This window comes from Triturus cristatus, chromosome 2_1, assembly GCF_964204655.1.
Source record: "Triturus cristatus chromosome 2_1, aTriCri1.1, whole genome shotgun sequence".
NCBI lineage: Eukaryota > Metazoa > Chordata > Amphibia > Caudata > Salamandridae > Triturus > Triturus cristatus.
Genome location: NC_140581.1, coordinates 898,512,959 through 898,540,519, shown reverse-complemented (window position 1 = coordinate 898,540,519; position 27,561 = coordinate 898,512,959). Strand labels below are relative to the sequence as shown.

General features: G+C 45.4%; 1 protein-coding gene across 2 annotated transcripts in view; it reads right to left on the bottom strand.

The window, feature by feature from the left end:
* Window positions 1-27,561, bottom strand: part of AGTPBP1 (ATP/GTP binding carboxypeptidase 1) — a 1,256,713-nt gene that overhangs the window by 586,309 nt on the left and 642,843 nt on the right. For both annotated transcript variants that reach the window (XM_085633101.1, XM_085633102.1), the window contains one exon: window positions 5,464-5,561. In XM_085633101.1, coding sequence (XP_085489227.1) covers window positions 5,464-5,561 — 98 coding nt within the window. The remainder of the gene's footprint in view (window positions 1-5,463; window positions 5,562-27,561) is intronic.

Below are 27,561 nucleotides of genomic sequence, written 5' to 3'. Positions count from 1 at the left end.
GTCAGTAAGCTTTTCACACAAGAAAGAACCACAACAGGTGAGTGTAAATATACTTTGTATTTATTAGCACACACTACACACTAACTTGGTATATATCCTACCCGGATACATCAATTACACACAAGGAATACTTCAGAAATAGATAAGTAGCATAGAAAAACACATAGGGCCCAACCGGGGGAACCAAACCATATACTAAAATAGTGGAATGTGAGGTAAATACCAAAACTGGACTAGTACCCAAGGATGGAGGACCCCAGGGGAAACAAAGAACTACCCAAGGTGAGTAGCCAGGGATCCCAAGGCGCCTGGGTGCAGAGTGGTTACACCGGGTCAAATGTCCATAGGAGAACACAGGTTAAGTTGCGGTTAGAATTTTACAGTTCTAGGATCCTTCCCAAAGGACCGCTAAGGAAGGATTAGTTACTTACCTGTAATCCTAGTTCTCTTCCAGGGGTATCCTCATCAAAGTCATAAGCATTACAATATTTGCGCATGGGCGGGAATATTCTAATGCTTATGACTATTGATGAGGATCCCCTGGAAGAGAACCACTTGGATCAAGGAAGGTTAGAGAGACACCCCACCCAGGTGAATAGGGTCGAAGTGGTGTTGGAACCGCCCGTAGATGCCAATGGAGGTTTGCATCAAATCAGCAACTACATGGTCTCATGAGACAGGCCGGGGGAACCAGAACGTGGAATGCAGACGAGAAGAACCTGAAAGCAGAGAGGACAGATTTCAAACAACCTGGAGGTGACCAGAAGGCACAGGAGCACAATACCAGCCCTTGTTGGAGGTTCTTGCTGTAGAACGGTGAGGTTGTAGCAGCAGCTGTGGAGCCCAGGCGATGATGCTTGAGCACAGGGGCCGTCCACGAGCTGTCCCGTGCCAGTCGGCGAGTGCAGGGAGTTCAGTGGCTGGCAGGACCGCCAACAAGCTGTGGCAAATGCAAACAACAGTTTGTGGGAGAAGATGCTAAGTTGGGGACAAGCAAGGTCTATGGGACAAAGACAGCAAGGGTAAGTCAGGGCCAGCCCTCAGCACGCTGGAGAACCAGTGGAATCGTTGGGACCCCCTCTAGAACACTCTGGCAGCAGGCACAGGGAGTTGCAGAGGAGCAGAAGGCCCATGATGCAGAGGATGCAGGCAGGATGTTGTTCTTGGAGCTGTGCAGTGCTGGAGTCTGGGGCTTCTTGGAGCTTGAATACCTTTCATGGGGAGAGCCAACAAGCCTTAGTAACGGCAACCAGACACGGTGCACAGGGAGGCAGGTTCACGTCGGCTGGAGAGGGATTACAGTTACCCAAGCTGCAGGGAAGACTGGTCAGGCCTCTGGAGAACCAACAAACCATCACCTGTGTTGCAGAGCCGGGCTATGTCCGTTGGAAACCAGGGTCAGCAAACAGGTCATCGACGTAGAGGTGACTGCAGTTGCAGGGAAGTGACTCCTTCACTCCAAGGAAGATTACTTCTGGCTGGGATGCAGGCTGAGTCCTTGGTGACTCAGAATGATGCACAGCCATATAGTTGCAGAACTTGAAGAAGCATAGGGACAAAGATCCAGCTGGAATCTTCCCACGGAGCAGTCTTGTCTTTGGTCCTGGCTCAAATAACAGCGGAGTTCTAGTGCCCACCAACAGAAGAGTCTTTGGACAGTCTTCTGACGACAGGCAGTCGGATTTACAAGTTGTTGTTGGGTCGAATCTAAGGACCCACCCTCAGGGGAGCCCTTAAGTAACCCTAAAAAGGGGAAGGACCTCTTCTTTGGTGACCCACCTATCAGAGGAGGTCAGGGACGCTACTCAGCTGTCCTCGCCAGTCAGATGCTCCCAGGGCCAAGATTCAACATACCAGAATTAAGTGGCCACCTGGAGGAGATCTGGGCACCTCCCTAGGGAGGAGCTGGACAGGGGGTGGACACTTCCCTGTCCTTTATGTGGTTTCGCGCCAGACAGGGAGCCAAGGGCTCTTGAACTGGGCAAAACTGGTTTATGCATGGAGGGCACCAAATGCGCCATTCAATGCAGTCTGGTGGTGCTCGGAAGCGCCCCCACCTAACCTAATTCTAAAGGAAATCCTTTGTTCAGCTTCCCCTGCCTGACTGAAGTTCATCAGCAGAGGGGAGCAGAAAACTGTCTAAGGTCAGCAGAAGCACGTTCTGGCAGGCAGCCCCTATAAGGCTACACATGTAGGTATTTGGGGGAGAGCTCTAAGGAGCCCCCCAAGGACATGGTATCATGCAATTAACACTGGAATCTGTGAAATTTTATAATTACAACATGTTTGATACCAAACATGACCAGGTTTGGGGCAGCCATTATGTTGCTGGACATCTCGACTGGCCAGTGTCAACTACATACCTAATAATGACTGCCCCGCACTTACAAAGCCCAGAGAATGGAGTCCGGGGTTTGTAGGGCTACCTCTGTTAATGCAGGGGTACCCACACACTTAGAACCATGCACCCTGCCCTTGGACTGAAGGGCCTATCTTAGGGGAGACATAGATTTTCAGTGCAGTGACCGGGATACAAGGAACCTTGTATCCAAAGTGAAAGGTGCAAGAACCATTTCACACAGACTGCAATGGCAGCTCTACAGACACAGTTTGTACGGGCTCCAATGGGTGGCATAATACCTCCTGAAGCCCAGGGAGACCCCCGGTGTACCAATGCCCTGGTTAACTCAGTACCATATACTAGGGACTTATAATTGTACCCCAGTATGTCAATTGTGGGGTGTACTAAGTACTTACCAGAGAATTTAGAGGAGAGAGCACGGCCACTGGGGTCCTGATTGGCAGGATCCTAGTGAACTACAGTCAAAACACACTGACACCAGGCAAACAGTGGGCGCATCTATGCTAGAAAGATCCTACTTTCTTACACAGGTAATGAAGCTACTTGACACGTTTGGGCAGTTCCTTGACTGGAGGTTAAATGGTACAAGTCTGTTGTTTTCCCAACCAGAATATAGCGGATTAGAAAATCTGGACCTCAAACCTGAATGTGGAGCTTCAGGGTTTCAGATACATTGTGGTGTTTCTAGCTAAAACGGCCAGAGTTTTCTATGGAAAAGCAGGGTCTCCTGGTCATATGCTACTAATCCCATTAGGAGGGGGGCCTGGGCAAAATGGACATACCACCAGCCATTTTACTGCATCTCTCATCTACTTCTCCTCAACGACTGACTTTGTGTATTTCGCTCTGACTAAGCATAGTTATTGGCACCTCTGTTCAATATCTATGCAGAAGCGAAGGATCTAATACATATACCCACAGCCAAAAAAACAGAGCTTATATTATGGCAGACATCTGCCGAGCAAACATTTGAATACTAAGCTTACAAGTGAAATCCCACTCTCTGTTGAGAGATGACTGGCATGGGTGTCCTCTCTCAGGGGATTCATTGGATAAGACACGATTGAAATAGTGGAACAAACACACTTGGGATCCTTTTATGACTTAACATATCAATTTGAACATTACAGAGATCAGGTTTTTTTTTAAAAACCTTGGAGCTGAGAGGCATGTGTTTGATACTTTCTCCCCCAACCAAGTTTAATGGAGTCAAAATGTACCATGAGCACTTTACAGAACAAAATACGCAAGTCACTAGTTATTAGCAATCCAGATACATTCCCAGACCTAGCTGCTGCATGGGAGGCTGTTATGGGGGCTCGGTCTCAGCAAGACTGGCGCAAAGCATTTATCTCCAATGGAGGCTGCCATTTTATCCTATTACAGACTTTTACAATATAAGCATCTTCGCAATAGTTAATAAATAGAGTTAGATGCTGGATCAGGGAAAGATCACTGGTCTTTGAATCCATACAGCAACTGTTGTTAGAGCAACCTTTAGAATTACAACCAGAGTAGTTTACAGGGCTCCTGAGATCCACTCCCTAAACCAGCGTTCCTGAACCTGATACCTGGGAACCCTTCGAGGGTCTGCAACACCTACGCAGGGGGTCCACGACTGCTTAGAAAAATAAATATTATTAACATATTATTAAAGTGTATATCAATAAAGATCAAAAAATTTAAAATTGAAATGTTTTAATATTTTGTAAATATAAAAGAATTTAAAATAGGAGGCTAAAAACGTAAGTTAATATACTTAGCTCGATTTGTAGGAGCAGTGCAAGCACATCAAATAAAATATAATATGAACAATGATGGGTGGCCTCAACTGAATTTAGAAAATTAACATTTTGACTTTTTTATATTTATTTGTGAATTAAATCAAATATGTTATAATCTGTGTATTAGTTTAACAAATGCTTGTTTTCATATTTTTGTGTTTTGGTTTGCGGTTCAAATCATCAAAATTGCTGGGATTTCCCTAGACTCAAATATTGATTAAGTAGGCGTCACTGGATTCCAGTAATGATTAAGTAGGGGTCTAGAGAAAAGGTTAGGAGCCACTGTTCTAAACTAAAGGTGGCATAGGTTTAGGCTGATGAAACCCAGGAGAGGGATACGGGGACACAAGGCATCCATCCCTGGTGGAGACCAAGTCGGGCAAACCTGCGATTTAACGCAGGTAATTGCGAGTTGAGCTACTTAAATTTATCAATATATATAATATGCATCGATCTGTACTCTTCTTTCCCGTTTATTCAGGAGTTGGCAACACAGTTTTAGGACCTCCTTCAGATTGACCCAGTAAAACGGTGTAGTATTATATTTGCTAGAATTACCAATACTGTTGTGTTTTCTTTTCCCAGTAAGCGCTTATTACAACATAAATAAGCATGCTTCATGTCGAATTAGGGTGTAACACAGCAAGTCGTGGCGAGTTGCAAAACTCTGACTACTGTAGCTTTTTCCCCCCAGAGATTGCGCCAGGTCTTAAAGGGAGAAATTTGTGCAAGAAAACAATTGCTGATTTGAAATATACAGACATACTGGGATCACAATTCAGGCGAAAACAAAAGTCTCTGCCTCAATGTACCTTATGTTACATGCTAAATAAATAGATTAATAGTATATAACTGTTTTAAACCACTGTCAGTGCAGAAAAATTATCAGTGTTTTATTGACCTTGTGGCATAAATTAAATGGAAAATGAACAATGGTCAAACCAAAAGCCTAGCTGCCTTTTCTACCCACAGAGTAGGAGACAGAAAACAAGTGAATCCCCCTTAAATGGTCGCAATGTAAACAGGCCATAAGATTTGCACATAATTAGAATGCAGCCCATGCATGCGGAAGCAGCTCAGGAATGCCTCATATAAGATGCGAAGGGAAGATGTATTTTATTTAGTAATCAAGCAAAACTTTTGTTTAAAGGGCAAGAGTTTAGAAAGGATTAGCTGTAGTACCCCTGACTGACTGCTCAGTTTACTACTTAGTTTGCATATTGTTAAAACACGTGGATTTTAATTTCATACAATATAAATTAGTACATTTACGGATAACGGCTGATTTTTGTCAATTCCACTGAGGTTGAAACTGACCTTAAAATTTTGGTCCTTTTCTTCTTCATTCTCCGCATCAGTCTCGGTTTCCGGATCGATGTCATCATTGTCATCACTCTCATCCACTACATCATCCACTGTGATAAATGAAGATGCCTCTTAGGTAGGCCACCCCTCAGTTTTCCAGAACATACCCAAACGCTCCACCCGCCACCAAACATATACACAATGTATAAATACAAATGTGACATTCAACTATTGGCAATTCACACTTTAATGGACTTTAAATATAACGGCGAATATAACTTATGCATTTACTTCTGCTGTAGACTAGGCAAGAGCCAATCAATGTAAAGAAATTATTTTTATCCTGCGTAGTTTTCACCAGTGTTTAGATGTAGACATTTGTGCCACAGACTAGAGAAGAACTGATTATTATAAAGAAGTCATCCCAAAAACTCTAGTTTAATACAAATCACACACTCACCGTAACATTTCGTTTTTCAGTTTCAATGTAAGGCTCTCCTATCGTAGCCAGATACAAGTCAACATTTACTTTAACTATTTTGAAGGAGAAAAAAGTAAAGTCGGTGTCGGACCTTTTCTGTGAAGGATCCATACTTTCACAATTGTGTCAGCACCCCAGATTCAAAAATGTACATAAATTCATTGGAAACTTGGAAGATTGGTAAAGCATTTGTAATGTAAGATTTAAAAAAAATTAGAAGGCTCCAGCTTCAAAGAAGAAATAGAGAAACTGTGCCACAAACCTTTGTCTCCCACATGCCATATGCTATGCAGTGGTAGTCACTGTTGTCGCAATCAAATGTGGGCAGTATTAGTTTTACCAGCTTGAAAAATCAAGTTCACTAGCCTTTGGTGAAGGCTCAAAAATGGTAACAAAGGTGGCAAGATATTTGGACCCACACACTGGAGCCGAGGCACTTGCAGCTGAATGAACGGTCTCTGCCACTCAGCACCACAACAGGCTACAGCGAGACACCATGGGCATCTCATGAAATAGCCAATCAATTAGCAATTTATTTTTCTTGGCACACCCAACAGGAATGTCCTATAAAAAAAAGAATATAGCTATTTTAACCCAACAGACCATGAGGTTCCTTTATTGAGCGCAAGGTCGAATTATGGTATCTTAGAAGGTACCATGTCTGTATGCTTAAATTATGCAGTGCAGCTCCCATTTGTTGGCGCCTTAATCCGCTTCTACTCATTATTCTTAGTTACATGAAGCTATAGAAAAGTTAGAGCATTTGGTAAAGGCACAAGCTGATAGGATGAGATAAGTCTTAGGTAGGTCAGGGCTATGGCTCCAAATGGATTGGCTTATATTTTCTAACTCCTAAGTTAAATGAAGTATTAACAATACCATCTGATAATTACAGATGACTGGAAAACTGTAGAAATGGGGTAGAAAATGCTACTTAAAAAAAGAATTAATTTTATTTACGTAAAGGGGGCACTAATATTAACCAAACAGGGAAAAATATGATATTCGGGACAAAAGTATCATCCTAGGAAAAAGGAGTACACAGTGGTGAGCACAAAGGTCTGTTCTCATTGTCTGCAGTTCTGCAACACATTCATGAGTCAAAATACAGAGTATCAGTTGAGATATTAGCACGGAATATAACTTACGTTATAGAGTGTGCCTTCCAGTAACTATTATGGTGTATTATGTCTCATAATTAAATATTTGGAACATAACATGTGGCAGCCTGCATTTAAGACAAAGGTAAAGTTACAAAGTTGTGGTAGATCAATTCAAGCAAGCAACAGTGGTCTGGACATGTAGCGTGTGAAAGTCATCCATCCTTCTAGGCATGATTAGAGATAGGTGCCTTATCCAAAATCCTCCTATAAGGGGACCACAATACAGGTGTAATTTGCTGTCCAGCTGATCACGAGGTGTGCCCTTCTGTTGCTCTCTCCTAAAGGCATCCTCTTTCTGGGGTACCATTTTCTAAGTTGAATGTTAGAACTGCTACAAGGCTGAGCAGTGGGATTCAGTTTTCCTACAATAATGATGCAAAAAGAGAGCTGAGAAGCAGAGCTGCAGAAAGGATTAGTTACTTCTAATCCAAGTTTTGTTCCAGGAGTATCTTCATTATAATCAAACTTTTCGCCCATACGCGGGATCCTGGAGCACTTTTGTGGAAATATATTAAATATTTAAATAAAAATCTATATTGTGCATATTCGCTTTGATAGTTTAAAAGTGATTCATTTTCTAATAAGAAAGTATTTTAAATCAGCCTAAGAAAGGCTATACTGGCCAATTTTCACCCACTAAAAAAATGATTTTAAAATCAGAAACATAGTCGATAGAAAGAACAGTGACAAGACAACTCTTCCGCAAACCTTTTAACGAAAGGGTGAATGAAAATGGGGTCAATGTAGCCCAATAATTGGCTGAAGGCTGGTAAAACTGCAGCTGCTTCTTTAAGAAACAGCATACCACCAATATCCCATCATGCTCAGTACTTTGTAGTTGAGCCTGTTCTCTTTTTGAGGAGCTGAAGCAACATGGCAGAACTGAGAATTCCCATTCTTCAGAACAAAGACGGGTTGCTTATGACTACAATCAAAATTCCCCTGAAGGAGAACTGAGATCACAGGCAAGTAACTATTCCTTTTCCTACAGGGGACCTTCACTGTTCGTTCTAAGCACTGAATAGAAGCACGCCCCTCCCTAACAAGCATGAAGAAAAAAGGTCAATGGTAAAAAACAACTCACATCAGCACTAACCAAAAAGATACCACAGAGAAGTTAGGCCCACTTGGGAATTTGCTCTGGAATATGTGTCAAGACAATGTCTTGTGAAAGTATGTACGGACTTCCATGTGACCGCCTTAAATATATCTTCAATGGAAAGGTTTCTCAATAATACCAAAGTAACAGCTCTACCTCCCATTAAGTAGGCTCTGGGTATATAAGACAAGGATTTGCTGGCATTACTGTAACATGCTAATAAATAGGAAACAGTCTATTTTGAAACTACTGCTTTAAACGGCTTTGCACGCTCTTACTGGACACTAGTTAACAAAGAGATGGCAGGTTTGACTCATGTGTTAAGTTTTGTCCGTGTAGAATGTAAAAACCCTTTTAACATCAAGAGAATGCAAAGCCCTTTCAGCTGGAGAAGAGACATTTTAGAAGAATGTCAGTAGGAAAATTGCATGATGGACAAGAAAATCAGCCACCACTTTGGGAAGGAAACTCAAATGAGTACCTTGGTCCTGATTTTGAGTTACAGATATCCCATTCCCCTTATTACAGTTGCATTATATCCTACAGCACTAGTGATGAAGAAACCTGTCCATCACACTCAAAATAAGGGGAAACAACCTTTAGTACGAAGTTTTTACAACGAACTACAATTACGACGCATGTTTTACACCGAACTCACTGTTTCTACGTATGTCATTGCAATGCAAGTTTCCATGAAAATCCACATCACCTCCCTGAATCGGAGTTCATATTTCTGTGTCTTATGTGTATGTATGCCACATTTTATTATTGGATTCATTTATTTTACGTCGTCTGCTCGAAAATGTATGTTTTTATGCACATTAACCTCTTTGACAATCAACATTACTGTAACAGGCATGTGAAATGGGGAAACGTCAGCGCATACTATACCAATCGAGTGTTTTGGGTATGAGTTAAGCGGTAACTGAGGACATCAGAATTTATTTGATAGAAGCTGGGTATTTGGTAAGTATTTTGTGTGTGGTATATTTATTTACTAAAATTGGTCAACAGGTATTTAGGTTGGTATTATTACTTGCATTCATCAGTAGGTGGCAGTGTTACTCTGCATGTAAAGTATTGTGTTAAAAGCATAATCTTTACTTTTCTTTACAGCGTTTTTCAAATGAGTCTAATCAACCTTGCAAGTTTAAATAACGTATAAAAGTAAAATTATTTAAAGTCAGATGTAATGTTATGCACGGTGGAAGTTTGCGTGTTAGTCGTTTGCGTGTTAAGTGCATTTTTAATGTAAGTGAATGTAAATGCGTGGTTATGGTTTACGTGATAAAAACTACGATGTATAGACGTGCGTGGTAAAACCACGAGTGAAAATGTTATACAACCGCGCCCTTTGTCTTTATGGAAAGCAGTATATGGTTCGTTTCAACATAGGGCCTGGATCTCACCAACTCGATAGGCGGAAATCATAGTCTGTCTTCTAGGAAATATGTTGTAGTCACTTTAAGAATAGGCTCAGACGTGGGATAAAACCAAATTTAGCTCCAAGGGAGGTGCAGGCCTCCTAAAGGCATGATAAATCTTAATTCTTTCTATAAAAAAAATCCTTAACAATCGGGATTTTGAAAAAAGAGGTTTGTAAAGGTTTCTTTTTCTATAAGTGGTAATGGCTGATAACTGTATCTTAATTAAAGAAAGCTGCAGCCTGTCAAATCAAGAATGACTGCAAGTACCACTTCCTTTCGACATCTGGTTAGATTGATGACCTGCTGGAGGAACCAGGTTCAAAATCTCCTCCATTTAAAGCAAAATGACTCTCTCGTAGAAGGATGTCTGGCTTCTGTCAAAATGTTCATGCAATCTTTTGCAAGATTTAAACGTCTGTACGGCAGATGTCAGGAGACAAGCTCAACGATGGAAGATTGGGATGCAGGTTTGACTCTCGAACATGAATAGACTGCCTTTCAGTCTACTGAGGGCCGCACTCTGACAGATGCAGAGGTTCGGTGACCCACACTCCTGTGGCCACTCTGGAGTGAAGGGGATGAGTGATTAGGATCAGCCTCGTCTTGTCTATTACCAGCTTGATGAGCACTGATGGAATCAGTGGGATCAGAGGAAGCGCACAGACATCTTTGACCAACTGATCTAATGAGCGCTACCCAGTGTGCCTGGCTGGTAATGCTTTGGTGCATAATTTGGCACTTATTGCATCTGCGTTTGTGATTGAGTCGACATATGGAAGACCCCATTCGCAAAAGTTGTCTTGCAGAACTTAGACACTTAGCGCTCAAACATGATTTTCTTGAAATACTCGGTTTAGAGAATCGGCTTCCACATGCGGGGTTCCTTGCAATCAGCCGTCTCCAAATCATTTGTGATGTTCTGTCTTCCAGCTTCTTGAATGTAGCTGTTGTGTTTCAACAAGCAGGGAAGATGTAATTGAATACGGTAGGTACTAATTGAGGGCCAACTCCACAAAGTTAATTTACCAAGTATTTTCTCTTGCAGACCACCCTCCTTGGACCAGACTATCATCCATAAGGATTCTGCAACCCAACAGTTAAGTATTTATCACAACTGTCTGAGACTGAGTCTCTGGTAGGAAGGGGGACCCCATTCAAGAGACTGAATGATGGGCACCACCAAACAGGACAGTTTGAAGTCTGTGAGTCAACTTGCCTTCCCAACAGCCTGGAAGCGGACACCATTAGTCTTCCAGACACTATTGCAAAAGTCTCATGTGCAGAAGGGCATTTGGAACAAGAAAGATGCAGTATGCCATTGAACCCAGAACAGATTAAATCTAATGGGCTATTAGGTGTTACATTCTTAGAAAACCCTGATACTTCAAATGAATGAACAAGTTTCTTACCTTTAGTAACGATCTTTCCAGCCATGCCAATTTCCACGCATCAGGCGTTAGAGTAACACATTTATGTGTAGTGGTCCGCATCAGCACACTGAAATGCAAAATCATGCATTATAGTGCCTGTCAGCTAGCTAGCCAGAAAGCTGCTATAGTGCACAAAATACTGAAAGCTTCAGTGCCCACTGCTCCCGCTGTCTTAGGGGCTGTTACTGTACTGTGGTACAAAGTAACACAACACCCAACACCACACGGCATAATAGCTTGGTGCTTTCACCACAACTTTACTGTGATGCTTTGTACCAGGCTGCTGCTGGTAATGTAAACCACAGCAGCTCAGAGCGCCAGTGTCACCTGAAGCAGTTGTGTGCCAGAATATGCGGCGTAGGCGTTGGTTGCCACGGGACTGTTCCCATTCGTAGCAGGCCGGCAGGGCCCACCTGTTGCTACGGCGCTGGCTCGCCGCGCAGAAGTGTATGTCATGTTGTCCTACAATTGCACTGCCTGCTATAAAAATCTGTTTTTGCTGGCACGGTCCCGTTATCCAAATGCGTGTAATTTCTAATTTGTATATCTCTCCCTCGTTTTCTTGGTTTTTGCTCACGAGAAAGTGTCACTCATAGTATTTGAAATGGTACTCATAATTAAACTGATAGTATGAAAATGGCACACATAGCAATCTGAAACCTTGGCAGCTATGTCTTTCAACTATTGAACAGCAGCCTCTTTACCTTAAAAATACTCCCCATAAGCCAGACTGAATCTGGAATATTTCTTAGCAGTGATCCTGTGCGCCACTAGGTGGCGCCGTGCTGTTTTGTATTGACTCCGTACTATTCCTTAAGTGATGGAGCGGAGTGGCATACAAGCCCCTCCCCAGTACCGTACCAGTATTCAGATCTCTAACTTGCGACCTTTTTAGATGGTAAAAAGATGACACTCCAGAGAATGGGAAGCGGAAGGGCACTAAGGAATCTGCTGTTTGTTAGAGTATACATCAGCAAGAGGGTTATCAAAGAAATGTAACTAACTCTTCTGATGGATAATTCTAACAGATGTCTCACATTTAAAATAGATACCAAGGCAGTACCTCCTAGAGGTAGAGCATCTATTGAGTGAACCTAGATCAAAAAGTCGTGCAGGACCGGAAGGGAAAAGTGTCCCACCTGTTAGACTTGGCTTTCAAGGTAGTAGTGCTTTGTTAATATGTGCACTGACCCCCACATTGCAGTCTAGTAGATATCAGGGGCAGGCATTCTGAGTGCCAACCCAAGGGTTGCGGCCTTAGTCCTGGTGAATGGGCCCTCAGTCCCTTCTGAGGCTGCTTTTTAGTGTGTAGCAGATCCTAAGGCAGAGGACTATCCACTCTCTGAGTCAGTTTCTGCACAGCCTTACCCTTCCTTGCCCCAGAGTACTCCATGAAAAGAGTATTGTCCATTGATGGTCCTGGTTACAATCAATGTAAAAGCTCAAAGCTCTTTTGGGTCCAATCAATGGAGTCTCCCTTCACATTATGAGGGGGGCGGGGGAGCAAAGAACACACAAAGTAATGGATTACTTAACATGAAAATGAGTCAGGACTTTTGACAACTAGGCCGCCTAAGTCTTCAGCACCAGTTGGCTGGAAACAAGGTAGGGCAGGCCGGCTACAACCGACAGTGCCTAGAGTTTACTCATATGATGAGTTGAAGTGATCACAATGAGAAAGACAATCTTTAGAGTAACAAGACGCAATGAGCAGGTGTGCACTGAAGCGAAGGGTGTACACATGAGATACATGAAGACCAAATTACGGTCCCACTCTGCCATCACAAACAGCTTGGGTGGGAATATGCGTGTCAAATATGTAATAAATCACATCACAACAGGAGAGTTAAACAAAGAGAATTGCTCCGGTAAATGAAGAAACGGCAGACAAATAACCTTAATAGTCCTTGCTGGGCCAAAAACAGAACAAAGCACAAAACATTAAACTCTTTGGTTTGAAAAAGATCCACAACTTCAGGTGGCAGATTAAACGCAGTCAATTTCTGCAACTCAATCTCCATTCACTGATGTAGATTGCACAGATTCGGGTGAAGGACCCTGCCCTATTGCTGTGACAGAATATCCTCCTGAAATGGTAGCCTAATCAGAGGGTCGAAGCTCCGGGTTATAGACTTTCATGCTTCAGTCAGGAGCCATTTGGATGATACGAGTCCAGTCGTCCCTGATCTTTTTCATGACATAGGGCATGAGAAGTAGGGGCGGGAAGACATACAGAAGTCCTATTTTCCATCTGGAATGTATCTCCAAGCGTGTCTCTTTACAGGAACTCTAATCCACAAAAGCAAAGACATTGACTGGAGAAAAAAATCTAGCCAAGGCTCTCTCCACTGCCAGAAGGTGTCCTTCATCACCTTAAGATGCAGACACTATTCATGATCCGTCAAATGTCAGTGGATGAGCTTGTATGCTTTGTCATTCAAACAGCCTGCCCGATGGTTCTCGGCCAGGGAAATGCCCTGACACTCCAGAGAAGTATCGGCTTCTGCTACAGGACCCTGGACACAACTTCTCGCTGCTTGTTGCTTTACCACATGATGGTGGTCTTGTCACAGTGAACATGCAACAGCCTCATTTTGATGGATAGCAAGAAGGCTTTCAATGGGAAACGAATGGCCCACATCTCAAAGAGATTAATATGGAGCTGCATTTCTGCCGGAGACCAGAGTCCTCTGAACCTCACCTCTCCCAGGTGGCAACCCCAATCCAGCAGCAACTGATCCACCATCACTGTCAGCTCTGGGTGGGTAAGGGAGCGGGGTCTGCCACTGGTCCATTTGAAGTCGATCAGTCACCAATGCAGATAGTGTGCATTCTCCTATGAAATCTGAATAGATTCTGACAGATGTCTTTGGTGCTGGGCCCACTGGAACTTGAGAATCTACTCTAGAGTTTCCATATGCCACCTGGCTTTGTTGATCAGGAGAAAGCATGACGCTAAAAGGTCAAGAGCTGATCTCACAAAGATCCAAGACTGAGGCAGGAACATTGGGATCATAGCCTGAATGTACAGGACTCGCTGCAACAGAGGGAAGGTCCTGAGCTGCATCGTATCCAGGATAGCTCCAATGAAAGGAAGCCTCTGTGAAGGAGTCTGGTGCCACTTCGGCTTGTTGATCATGAACCCCATTGATGTCAAGAAGTTTGCCATAGTCTGGAGGTGGCACACAACTGACTGACGAGCACACCTACAACAGCCAGTCATCGTGTTAATGGAAAACTGGTACTCCTAACCTCTGAAGATGGGCACTGACCACTGTCATCACGTTTAAGAACAACCAAGGGCCACTGGTCGGACTTAAGGGCAGCACGGCAAACTGAAAATGCTCCTGGCTTACCTTGAACCACAGGTAGCACCTGGGGGTCTACAAGTTGGGTATATGAAAATACGAAGTCTTGCAGATACGAGGTGACCATCCAGTAACTGGATTCAAAGCAGACAGAAAAGAACCTGTGTTAGCATGAGCATTTTGAATTAGTACTTCTATAGGAAGCTATTCAGAGGATGAAGATCTAAGACAGGCCAAAGCCCTCTATCCTTCTTCAGCATGAGAAAATAGCAAGAGTAACAACCGCCCATACTAGAGTTTGGAACCCGCTCTATGGCGCCCGTGGAGAGTAAGACTTGCACCTTCTGCATTAGAATGGACGGGTGCCCTTTGAAGAGCCATTCTGGCATGGGAGGAGAGTGTAATGGTGCAGACAGAAACAGAGGGGCATAACCATGCTGCATGATCTGGAGGACCAGTCTGTCAGATGAGAAGCAAGAGCTACCCTGGGAGAAAATACTGAATATTGCCTCCCACGGAATGGTCTGTGCTGCTATATGGCAGCTAAAGAGTGACTGGAGGCTGTTGCCGCAGGGAAGAGGGACCGGGAGGACTAATGCCTAGGATGACCTGTGCAGTGACTGCCGCATCTATATCCTGGGTCTAGAAAGGGCTTGGATGAATGCAGTAGGGACGGGAGGGCGGTGTAATCTGTAAGCCAATACCCTGGAGTAGACACAGAACTTCCTAAACTGGTGAGGAAACTGTTAGGTAGGGGGCGAAAGGCTTACGGAACGGGTCATGGCTCTACTGTCCTTGAAACATTCCAAGGCAGAATCCGTTTTCTCACCAAATAGCATAAAACATCACAAGGCATATCTATACAGGAGGCCAGCACACTGGTGCCAGTCGCCCATCTCAGACAATCACATATTTGGCTGCATCCTGACCATCTTGAATGGATTGAGCCAAAGAGGCCCTAATGTCTTCCAGGACCAGTGGAAAGATTTTGCTGGCCATGTCCCAGAGATGTGTGTATATGGGCACAATCAACAAATAGCAAAGACTGATCACAATAATAGGCTATCCGAAGAGAATGTTCATTTTCCTACTGCCTCAATCCCTGTGGCTAGAAGTATTCATCAGAAAGAATACAGTCTCTCCTCTAAAGGATACACCCTTGTGGATATTGTGTCTGTGTCTGCTCCTAGGTAATGCATGGATTGCACACCAGAATTTTAAAAAAATTGTAATGCTTTAAAATGATAAAGATGCAAATGTATGCCTCTTGGCGGTCAATAGCACACATCCAATCCCCCTGATGGAGCTTGGGTTATATCTGGAGACGTGCCAACATCTGAAATTTCTCTCTATGTACTCTCTATGTAGAATTGGACAGTGTTCCTGTTTTGGTCCTGTCTTGCAAACAAAAATGTAACAGTAATAAGGAATGTGTTACCCTGTAACTGTCTGTTCGTGGGATGTAGTGCTGTAGATTCACAGCCCCAGAGGAGAGCCCCCCTGCAATGCTGCTGGGAAACCTTAAGGGCGCAAACTAAGTACTACACAGGCATTGTGGTATAGCCATCACGACTGCAGCCTTTGTCAACAGCACGTCCAGCCAGGCCAGGGTGCCAGAGATCCGGGGGTGATGAGCATCCATGGTGTTCTGAAGCACCGGCGTCATGTGCCAGAGACATCACATCTCAATATGAGGCCTTCACATGACAAACACTGGTATTGGAGGGGGCACTGAGGGGGCGCCCCAATGGATGGGCTACTACTTGGCACCTGGTGAAGCCCACTAGCATTGTATCTCCCAGAAGGAACGCTGACCACGCGGTGTCTAGTCAGGAGACGCATACAGGCAACTGGTCACTGGAGACCCAACTACAAACATCTGGCCCTCAATGGTGCGGACATGCAGGTCTCGCGTTCCTACAACACATAACAACCCACAAAGGACCACACTAGGAGAAAATCGCCTCGTGGCGCGCATCACGTCCTCACTGGCCCGCGTGGTCCCTAACTGAAGCGCACTACGAAACTGGTGTAGTGGCCGACCATGCACAGAGAATGCCTTCAGCACAGCAGTTAGCAATGGGCCGGTTACGCACAAATGCCCAGCAAGCCATTGCATGCAGTGGCAGTTCAGAGTCGGTGCGCACAGATTGAGAAGATACGCACGGCACGCCGCACACAGCACTCTCTGCTAAACTAGACTCAGTGCTGGCGGCGGTGGAGAAGACTGGGGCTACTTTAGACCAGACAAGGTCCTCATTGGAGTCAAAAATAGACAAGGTCACCTCAGACTTCACCATCCTGCGCACTGATCACCATAACCTGGCAGAAAAAGTCTGCACATAGGAACAATCACTGCAAGAGCTGAAGCCTATAACCCATAGTCACACGACGGCCTTACAGGACCGGATGGTTTACATGCATGCGCTAGAAGACAGGGCTGAAGCCGCAGAAGGGCGCTCCAGTCGCAACAACATCCGAGTGCTGGGCCTTCCGGAGGGCGAGGAAGGGCGTAGCCCAGAGAAATATGTTGAGCGCTGGCTCCACGAATCCAGCTATCTGGAGCTCTGTCAGCGCACTTTGTAGTTGAGAGGGCTCACCGGGTGTCGGCCCACAGCCCCAACCCCCCCCCCCCCCCCCCCCCCGCAAACTAATAGATATCATAGTCAGTGGCAGCCCAGTCATGGTATTCCCAGAGTACACAGCACAGGTGCAGCGCCGCAGGATCACTTACACTGCAGTAAAGAGACAGCTTTGCAAGGTAGACCTCAACTACTCCCTGTTGTTTCCAGCTAGACAGAGTGATGGCGATAGGTGTGATCCGCTTCTTTGATTCACCTGATGAGGTCTGGGACTGGCTGGAGGAGTCTGGGCTGTTGACGGGGCCCAGACCCCCTGCGGTGGACGTTCCCAAGGCCCCAGGAAGAAGAAACCGTCGTCGGGGCAGGTGTGGAGGCCCTAACAGCGTGACTTTGCACCCTGCGGCTCCTGACTCTGAGCAGCAGAGAGTGGAGCGACAGGATGCCATACAAGTGGCGCTGGCGATTGGGAATGCAATACATTGTGGAGACCGAGTCTTGAGCCCCCCTGAGTCGACTATTGCCAGTGGCTCGATATCTCCAAAACGAGATGATCTGGACGACTCACAGCTACCCGATGTCACCCACAAATAGCTGATGACATTATTTGACAGATCACAGGCCTCGTGAACAGAGAGTGGAACTGTGCACGCAAGTACTGACTCCGTTACCATGCATTGTTAAGATACTCACTTGGTTGTAAGAAAATTGTTCGATACTAAAACCTCGGAAGAACAAGTATGCATGCTGCACAAAACTGTAGGCGCAATAGCACACAACCTTCACGCACACCCATGCATATGTATCCATTGGGATAGCCAACGGTGGCGCTCTGACACAGAGGGAAAACTGTACCCTAAGCAGCCACATCATACACGTACCCTTACCAGAAATCACACTGGTATAGACATTGCTATAGTTGGGCATTTCAGTTTGGGCAAAGGTCACTATCGAGTTCGTCCCCAACAGTTATGCATGTTATAGTTCAAGCATAGGTTTTGTTCTTAGAAGTGTTATCCCGGAGCATGCGCTGCCCGCCGTTGGCTCCCCGCAGCATGATGTAACACTCAGAAATGACACAAGTTAATGTAGTCCAATGGAACGTGCGTGGTATGCACACTCCGACGCGCAGGATAATCTATTCATACCTTGAGCGTTGTTCCACTAGTATCGTTCTGCCGCAGGAAACACACATGACATGTATAGAGCTAGAACGCTTACGTAGGAGATGGAGAGGTCAAGTTTATGGCACCACTTACTCAGCGCATGCACGTGGCGCACTAATCTGGATAAAAGCCGGAGTTCCGTTTGTTTGCGAGGGGAAAATAGTTGACATTGAAGGCAGGTACACATTCGTGAGGGACCGGTTGAATGGCCAGTTATTGGTGATAGGTTCAATCTACGCTCCGAACATAGAACAGGCCTCCTTCCTCGTTTGTCTGACAAGGGTGCTCGTCCAGTGGAATGGAGTGCTGTGGCTACTGGGAGGGGACGTTAATTTGGTGCTAAATGTAGACCTAGACAGGTCATTCTCACCCCTCACCACCACCTCCGCTACATCCAATGCATAAGCTCCGACAGACTGGCTCATGCACTGGGCCCTGCTAGACATATGGTGAACCCACAACCCAAACACGCATGTTTACTGTTACTACTCCGCAGTGCATGGCCTCCATGTAAGGCTTGACCGGCTGGTGGGGTCACAGACACTGCTTCCCCTGGTTAGACAGATAGACTATCTAGGCCGGACACACTCCGATCATAACCCCCTACTGTTGCAACTCACTTGGGAGTTGGACCGGCCACCGATCCCCACGTGGCGGCTCCAGCCTGCGGCGTTGGAAGATCCGGCCTTTCGTTCGCTGGGGACGGCAATATTGGCATACTATGAAACAAACGGGGGCACAGCAACTAATACACTTGTGGAGTGGGAAGCCTTCATAGTAGCCATAAGGTTACACAGCATAGGAGCCACCTGGAGTATTCGTAAGCAGCTATCTAACTCCCTGAAGAGAATTGAGTCACAACTACTGAGACATGAGCAAGAGGGGGAAGGGAGGGCCAGGGACTCGACCCACCTAGCAGCACTACGGGCGGAACACGCCGAACACCTTAGTTGCCACAACTACGCGGCGCACACGGCCCGTACACACTCTACTGCGAATCGTGCAGGTCGAATGCTCGCATGGCTGATAAAACAAGAACATACCCGCACACCAATAGGGGCGCTAAGGACCAAGGCGGGACATATACTTTACACACAGCATGACATACATGCATATATGACACGTCACTACACCCAACTGAATCAATCTCAAGGAAGCCGTAGTGAACAAAGCTTAGAAAGATTTCTGAATCCTCTACAACTGCCTGTAGCGACGGCGGCGCACAGGGAAGAGCTTGACGAACTGATCTCACTAGAGGAGATTAGAGGCGCCATTGCATCCTTGGCCACAGGGAAATCGCCGGGACCCGATGGATTACCGGCAGAATATTATAAAGCATATCAGGTATCCATCCCACAACGTCTCCATGCCCTGTATGCTGCCTCCGAAGAGAGGAGCCGACTCTCCCCCTCCCTAAGAGAGGCACTTTTGGTGTGCCTATTAAAAACTGTGGTTGTGGGCTCCTATAGGCCCTTTTCTCTGCTCAATACCAACTAAAAAATACTTGCGAAGGTACTGGCAGACAGATTGGCACAGGTGGTCCCAACACTGATCCACACAGATCAGAATGGTTTCATGCTGTTCCTTAGCACTACCCTTAACTTACGCCGTTTTTTCAGGGTAACAACCGACTCTGTGGGTGCTTGGCCGAGGGACGGCTGTTTCATACTAGACCTCGAGAAGGCCTTCTATTCTTTAGAGTGGGATTATTTATTTCCGTTGCTTGAAAAGTATAGCCTAGGTCCTAGCTTTCTCCAATTAAACCGTCTACTGTACACTGAACCAACTGTCAGGGTTAAGACAGGCCCCTACATATCGGATGTAACCCCAGTGCCGAGGGGGACAAGACAGGGGTGCCCAATGTCTCCCCTTCTTTTCGCACTCGCAATAGAGCCGCTTGCGGAGATGTTGCGCACCCGGCTAGGAGATGGCACTCCTTTGGGAGATGGCACATATCAGGTGTCGCTCTATGCAGATGACCTCCTAATTTACCTCAGAGACATAGAGGAGGCCCCTGGGCAGTTGATGCAAATCGTACACAATTTTGCAGTGCTCTCAGGTTTGAAGGTGAATGTCAACAAGTCCTGTATATACTCATTCAGCGAGTTAAATCACGACCCTGGCCTTGTCATTGGCGGTAGGAGGGTGCAGTTGATAGAAGACACATTCCGCTACCTAGGCATACGTATATACCGTCAGCCGAAAGACCAATTTGACGGGAATTCGGGTAGAGCGACAACTGCCATCAGGTCCCAGATGAGGTTTCAGAGCACACTTCCGCTCAGTGTAACAGGCAGAGTGGCGCTTACAAAAATGGTCACCATGCTTTTATATTACTTCACAAACCTCCCGGTGTACATCAATCAATCAATCAATCCCTGCTTCCTTCTTTACCACGCTAGAGAGGCTAATTAGAGACTTTATATGGGGCAGCTCCAGGCACAGAGTGGCGCTAAGGAAATTGAATCTACCCACGGATCGGGGAGGGTTGGCGGCCCCGTGCTTTGAACACTACTACTTGGCTGCCCAATTGCAATGGATAGCGAAGTGGCTGGCCGATAGGCACCGGGAAGATGCGGCAACCACGCAGCCACCTTACACACTGTCACAGCTAATTAGACTTTTCCATCCGGGCATGGAGACAAGGCCGACGGAGCCCTTGCTGCTGAAAGTGGCATGCAGATGAGACTCAACATAACCCCGAGTATTACAACTTATGCGCCAGCAATGCACTTCGAGGGATCCCCATGAGGCCAGGCAGTGTTCATGGCGGCTGAGCTCCGGGAATGGCAGGAGGCAGGTGTTTACACACTGGGAGACTTGTACCGGGAGGGGGAGCTAATTTCATACATAATACTGATAGAGGAAGAGGGACTCCCGCCAGGACAATTCCTGCTGCACCGCTCGTTGATAACCATGCTCACGGCCAAATGGGGTGACATCTCCACAGAACCACAATTACACCTCACCATGCAATACTTACATGTCATGGGGCAGGGCAGACACCTCACACGTTGGTTCGCAGCCTCGTTCAGGACACATGCAGCGGTGGGTTTGGACTCGCTCCGCCGCAGATGGGAACAAGATCTAGACCGCCAGCTTACAGACTCAGAGCGGTCTCAGTTGTTAGAAAGCCCAAATGTATCCCAAGAAATATGCGGTTCTGGAAAATTAATTGCTACATAACCCAAAGGGCATACCTCATGCCTGCCAAAATCAACTGATATTTTCACCTTGCAGACGCTGCAGGTCTGAGATGTGCCGCCCTAGATGCTGATCTGGTGCACATGCTCTGGAACTACACACGTCTCCATGCATTTTGGAGGGAGGTGGCCAATATACTACACACTTGCACTGAACACGAGATACCATTTGAAAGTCCGGCATATCTCCTACACCTATTCCGCAGAACCCCTACCAATAAGGTGACCTCTCGCTTCCTGGACTTAGGTTTAGTGACAGCCAAGAGGCTGATTACTATAGGATGGAAGGAGCTGGAGCCCCCTAATGTACAAGCATGGCGTCACTCAACATTAGCTTGGGCCAAAGCAGTAGGTATTGCCATTAGGCTTGAAGAAATCATGGGCTTGCGTCAGGTCCCCATTGCCACACACTGGGAGGCAATCCTAGTAGAGTTACAACAGTACACAACAGAGGCCGGGAGTGAGCCCGAGGTAACGTGACGCTGCAGTTGGAAAGCGTATAGATACCTCACAGTTCCGGCTGATCCGTGACAAATATACACTAACTATACATCTGAGACACACACGCAAACATCGACTTGCTATCATGGGGTGGGAATGTGTGGCCAGCAGGCGCTGTAACTGTAAACAGCAATTGAATAGGGTGGTGGGTAGGGTGCTCTGGGTTGATTTAACGTTTAATGGTTAAGGTTCACTTTGTTTTCTCAGACTTCGTCAACTAAATGGTTAGTCTTGATGGGCTGTTAATAGACCTGGTGAACCTCAAAATGACGCAACAATCTGTATGGCATGGTCGGCAATAATCCATCGGTATTTGCAACAACAACTAAGACATACATTGTATATGCAATACATGCTGAGTTGAAAGGACATTGCTATTTTACGCTATGATGATTCTGTACTGCCCTCTTGGCACATAATGTAACATAAGCATTCCCAAAAAACAAAAATGGTAATTATTATACAAAAATGCATTGACAAAGCCAAAAAGTTCAATAAAAAATATTTATTTTTTTAAATGTAGTGCTGTAGATTCACATGCTCTGCATACTCCTGCCATCTAGCGTTGGGACTGGAGTTGTGCAAGTTGTTAATCTTCGAAGAAGTCTTTTGAGTCACAAGGTTGAGTGACTCCTCCTCTCGGTGGTTATGTGCATGGGTATCAACTCCATTGTTACATTGTTTTTCCGCAGGTGGGTGAGAAAGGAGTGTAAAGTATGTGCAAGTAATGCGATGACCATGCTGAATTTATAAATAGTTAAAACTAGTAAATGTAATGAAGTGCAATGTCCACAGTTGTCCGGGGAGGAGGGTGGGTTATGTGAATCTACAGTACTACATGCCACGAACAGATGATTACAAAGTAAGAAACATATTCAGTTTGATGGCATATGTGGCTGTAGATACACATGCTGTGCATAGACTGTAAAGCAGTCCCTCCTTAAAAGGGTTGGCTAACCTGTGTGTGTTGCAGCGGATTGAAAAAAGGCTATGTAGCACTGCCTGTCTTAAATTAGCTTGTTGGCATACGATAACATCCACACAATAATATTGGTGAAAGTGTGTGGTGTGGACCAGGTAGCTGCCTTTCATATGTCAGCTATGGGAATATTTAGTGTGCTCTGGGAGCAACAAGTAAAGGTCTTCTTGCCTTAGCATACCAAGTTTTAATACATTTTACTATGCATCTGGCTATGCCTGATTTGGATATAGGGTTGCCTTTCTGTGGTGGCAAAAAGACGACAAAAAGTTGCTTAGACTTTCTGAAAGTTTTAGTTCTATGAATTAAGAACATACGTGCTCTTTTGGTATCTAATGTATGAAAAGCTCTTTCCACAAAATAATTAGATTGAGGAGAAAAAACTGGCAACTCAATGGATTGGTTGAGGTGAAATTGAGAGACTACCTTAGGTAGGAATTTTGATGTGGAGAACCACCTTGTCCTTGTGTATTTGGAAGAACGGTTCTTCTAAGGTTAGAGCCTGGAGCTCACTAACACAACTGAGTGAAATTATGGCGACTAAAAATCCCACCTTGAACAACAGGAATTGAAGAGGGCATGAGTGAAGGGGTCCAAATTTGAGTACTGCATTAAGGTTCCATGAAGGTGCAGAAGGAATCCTGGGTGGAATAACAAGTTTAAGTCCTTCCTTAAAGGCTTTGATGAAGGGAATTTGGAAGAGAGAGGTGTTGTCTATTTTGTAGCTTGGCAGCCATAGCAGCAAGATGTAAGCGTATAGAAGTGAATGCTAAACCAGCCTCTTGTAAGTGAAGTGGATAGCAGATAATGTTTTGTACCGTGGCTGTGAAAGGGTTAATTTGTTTTGAGTGGCAGTAGCACACAAAATGATTCCATGTGGCTGTATAACAGGCCTTAGTGGTATATCTACCTGCTTCCTTAAGAATGTTCATACATTCTGCAGGTAGGTTAAGATAAGAGAAAACTCTATGACCTCAGGAGCCAGATTGCCAGGTTAAGAGTTTTGGGATCGGGGTGTCTGATTTATCTGTGATTCTGAGTGAGAAAGTCCTGTCTGTTGGGGAGCTTCTTGTGTGAAACTACAGAAAGATCTAGTAATGTGAACCAAGGCTGACAAGACCAGATGGAAAATATTAGGATCACTGTTAGAGAAGTCTGCCTGAGCTTCCAACCCAGAAATAAATGGAGAGGGAGAGGCAGAAAAGCACAGGCAAATATCCCTGACAAACTCATCCATAGTGCATTGCGCTTGGATAGTGGGTGTGGGAACCTGGAGGCGAAGTTTGGGCATTTTGTGTTTTCTGCTGTGGCGAAAAGGTCTATTTGAGGGAACCCTCACTTATGGAAGATGGGTAGGAGGACTTGTGGGTGGAGTTCCCATTCGTGGACTTGTTGCTTCATCCTGCTGAGCAGGTCTGCAAAGTTGTTGTCTGTTCTCAGAAAATATTCTGTAGACAGATGAATGTGCTGATGAAGAGCCCAGTTCTAGATGGTCTGAGACAGCTGTGAGAGTTGTTGAGACCGTGTCCCTCCTTGTTTTTGTAGGTAATGCATGGCGATCATATTGTCCATTTGAACTAGGACATCCTTGTGAGACAGGTGAGGTAGGAATGCTTTCAACGTTAAGTGAAGAGCTTGAAGCTCTAGGTAGTTGATGTGGAGAGACTGGGGCCTGGCATCCCATAGGCCCTGCATTGTGATGCCTGGTAGGTGAGCATCCCATCCCGTCTATGGTGAGAGTGATGTGGGGAAAAGGGTTGAGTATAGTTGAACTTGTAATGGTTGCAGTTGAGACTTGGGAATATTGATAGTGCCCTAAACTGTGGAGAAGATCTATTTCCATCTGAGTGTGTTGTTGGAACTGATGATGAGTCCTGGCTTTGATAAGCCAGTTCTCCAGGTAAGGGACTACATGGATATTTTTCCTGCATAGGTGAGCTGCTCAAACTGCTAAAACATTTGGTGAAGCCTCAGGTTGTGCTGGTTACCTCAAATAGAAGAACTTTGAATTGATAATGTTTTCCTGCTGCGGCAAAGCTTAAGTAATTGCGATGAACTGGGTGTATCGGTATCTGAAAATAGGCATCCTTTAGAGAGACGAAGTCCTATAAGATGACCATATGGAATTGCTCTGACAGGATGCATTTGTTTAAAGGCCTGAGATCTAAGATTAGCCTTAAGAGCCCATTGATTTTGGGGAGTAGGACATATAAAGAGTGTACTCTTGAGCCATGATGTTGAAGAGGAATGGGTTCTATGGCTCTTTTGAGGAACAGGGCTTGAATTTCTTGCTTGAGTAATGTTAAATGTTCTTGAGTTAACTTGGAAGTACAAGGGGGACTATTGGGTGGTAATGAGCTTCAGACAATAACCATGTTGGATAATGGCAAATATCCATTTGTTTGTGGTGATGGAATGCCAGGTTGGAAGGAAATGCTTCAGTCTGCCCGCAACATGTGTGGTGTAATCGGGGGGTAGAATAGGGTAGTCACTGCTTAGCTGAGGCTGTGGCCCTGCGGAGGGAGGCACCTTTACATCTACCCTTAATGTTATTGCCTCTAAATGAGGCATGGTAGGAGCTCTTGGTATAGGAACCCAGAGAATGCTTCTGCTTTGAAGTGGAAGCGTCTGAAGAGGTAGACTTGTAGTGCCCACAGTAGGTTGGGCGCCAACAATTTCCCTGGGGAGCATGCATTTGTAACACTCCCATGGCCTTAGCAGTCTCTGTGTCTTTTTTAATCTTCTCTAAAGTAGCGTCTACCTGGGGACCGCCAAAATGCTCTTTGACAAAAGGCATGTTTAAGACAGCTTGTTGAACTTCAGGTTTGAACCCAGAAATCGTGAGCCAGGCGTGACGCCTTAGGAGAATACTGGTGTTTATTCCCCTTGCTGCAGTTTCTGTCGCATCTAGTGCACACCGCATGGAGGTGTTTGTGATGGTTTGTCTCTCCCCTACCGACTGCTGACCCCGATTTTTATGCTCCTCTGGGAGACACTGAAGAAACTACTCCATCTCATCCCACTGGGCTCGATCATACCACGCCAAGAGAGTTTGGGAGTTGGCAATATGCCAGTGGCTAGCAGCCTGTGCTGCATCCCTTTTCCCTGCAGCGTCTATCCGCTTGCTCTCCGTATCTGGAGGCGGTGTGTCTCCAGTGACTTGGGAATTGGCTCTTTTGTGGCTTTGGTGGCAACTAGAGAGTCTGGTAGCTTTTGACCTATGATGAAAATAGGGAAGATGGTGCAGGTTTATATTTTTTGTCCACTGTTGGTGTTATGACCCTAGCCCTAATAGGGTCATTAAAAATCTCTTCAGTATATTGCAGCATACCCTTTAACATAGGCAGATATTGTGTGGTGGACAAAGTGTCAAAAAGGGAGTTATCCTCCAATGCCTCCTGTGTAACTCCACATTGTGGAAGGCTGCTGCCCTTGCTAAGACCTCCTGAAAAGAGGTTGTGTCTTCGGGGAGGGGGAGGATGAGTGGGGTAAAGGTCAGAATCATTGTTTACAGGGGGATCTTTATCAAACATGAACAATGTATCGTCTCCTTGTGGCCCCCATACCCACCAGTGTCTGAAGGTGATGACCCCTGAGGTGACATGTTCGAGGGGTCTTGAGGTGGAGATAGTGGTGGAGGAGAATGAGGTAATGGTGAAGGTGAGGGTGGTGGAGGTGTAGAGGGATGTGGAAGAAACGCAGGGTTGGTAGCCTTGTCTATAGTTTTCTTCTGAGGAGGAAGGGGCACATCCAGTGCTTCTTCAAAAGTGAGCTTTCACGTGAATGGTGGAGGAGAGGAAGGCTTGGCAAGTATGCTGTCAGTGCCCACCTGTATGTGGTTTTCTTTTCTCGAATGTCCAGTTTTTCCAAAATGGTTTTGACAGGTGAAGTACAGACTGAGAACTCTTTGCAGTATTCAGCTCCGAGGGTTTCGGGTCCAAAGCTTTAGACTTGTGAGGCACTTTCAGCATCGAGATGGTGCAGATTGACTGCTGGGCCGACACCGAAGATCTAGTCGGTACCGAACACTGGTCTTAGTTTGGCATGTACTTTCGCTCTGTGCTCAGGGCTTCCAAAATGGATTTCCGGATCTGACCATGGCCAGATGATAGTGGTGTACCGGGGACCTCAGAGTCTACGACCATGGAAGTCGAAGATCTTTTGGTCAGCTTGGGTTTGTAATTAATTTAACAGGAGCATTTAAAATCATTGTTATAATTTTGTTTCCACTGGGACCACTTCTTCTTGTACCGCATTTCATCATCAGCATGTGCCAAACAGAGTGATTCCAGTAAACGTAAGTTATAAAATCCTCAGTTGAGCCGCTGGTTTCAAACCTGCAAGGCTGAGTCAAGAAGAAGGACAAAGAGCCAGGCCCGACAGTAACAATTGGCGGCTAAATTAGCAGAATCAGCCGCTAATTACTTGACTGGAAACCATCATCCCCTCCTGAAGTACCTCTGAAAAGTCTTGCCTTTAATCTCAAGGAAACTTTGGTTGAAATCAATGGAGTATCCACAGTGACCTATCATAGTGTCTGAGCAGGGCAGCGGCACCAGCTGCTTTCATGGCAGTTACTGATGATTCATAGAATTTTCTGCCAGTTGTATCCATTTCCTTGATCTTTTCTGAGGATGGCATAGAGGATGGAAGAGCTGGATGGTATTTTCTCACTACTTACACTGTGTGGGAGACAGAAGGAGGTTCTGAATGTAGAGAGAGGATCCTGTTTGGGAGGCTTGTACTTCCGCAATTGCATTGGAGCAGGCTTCAT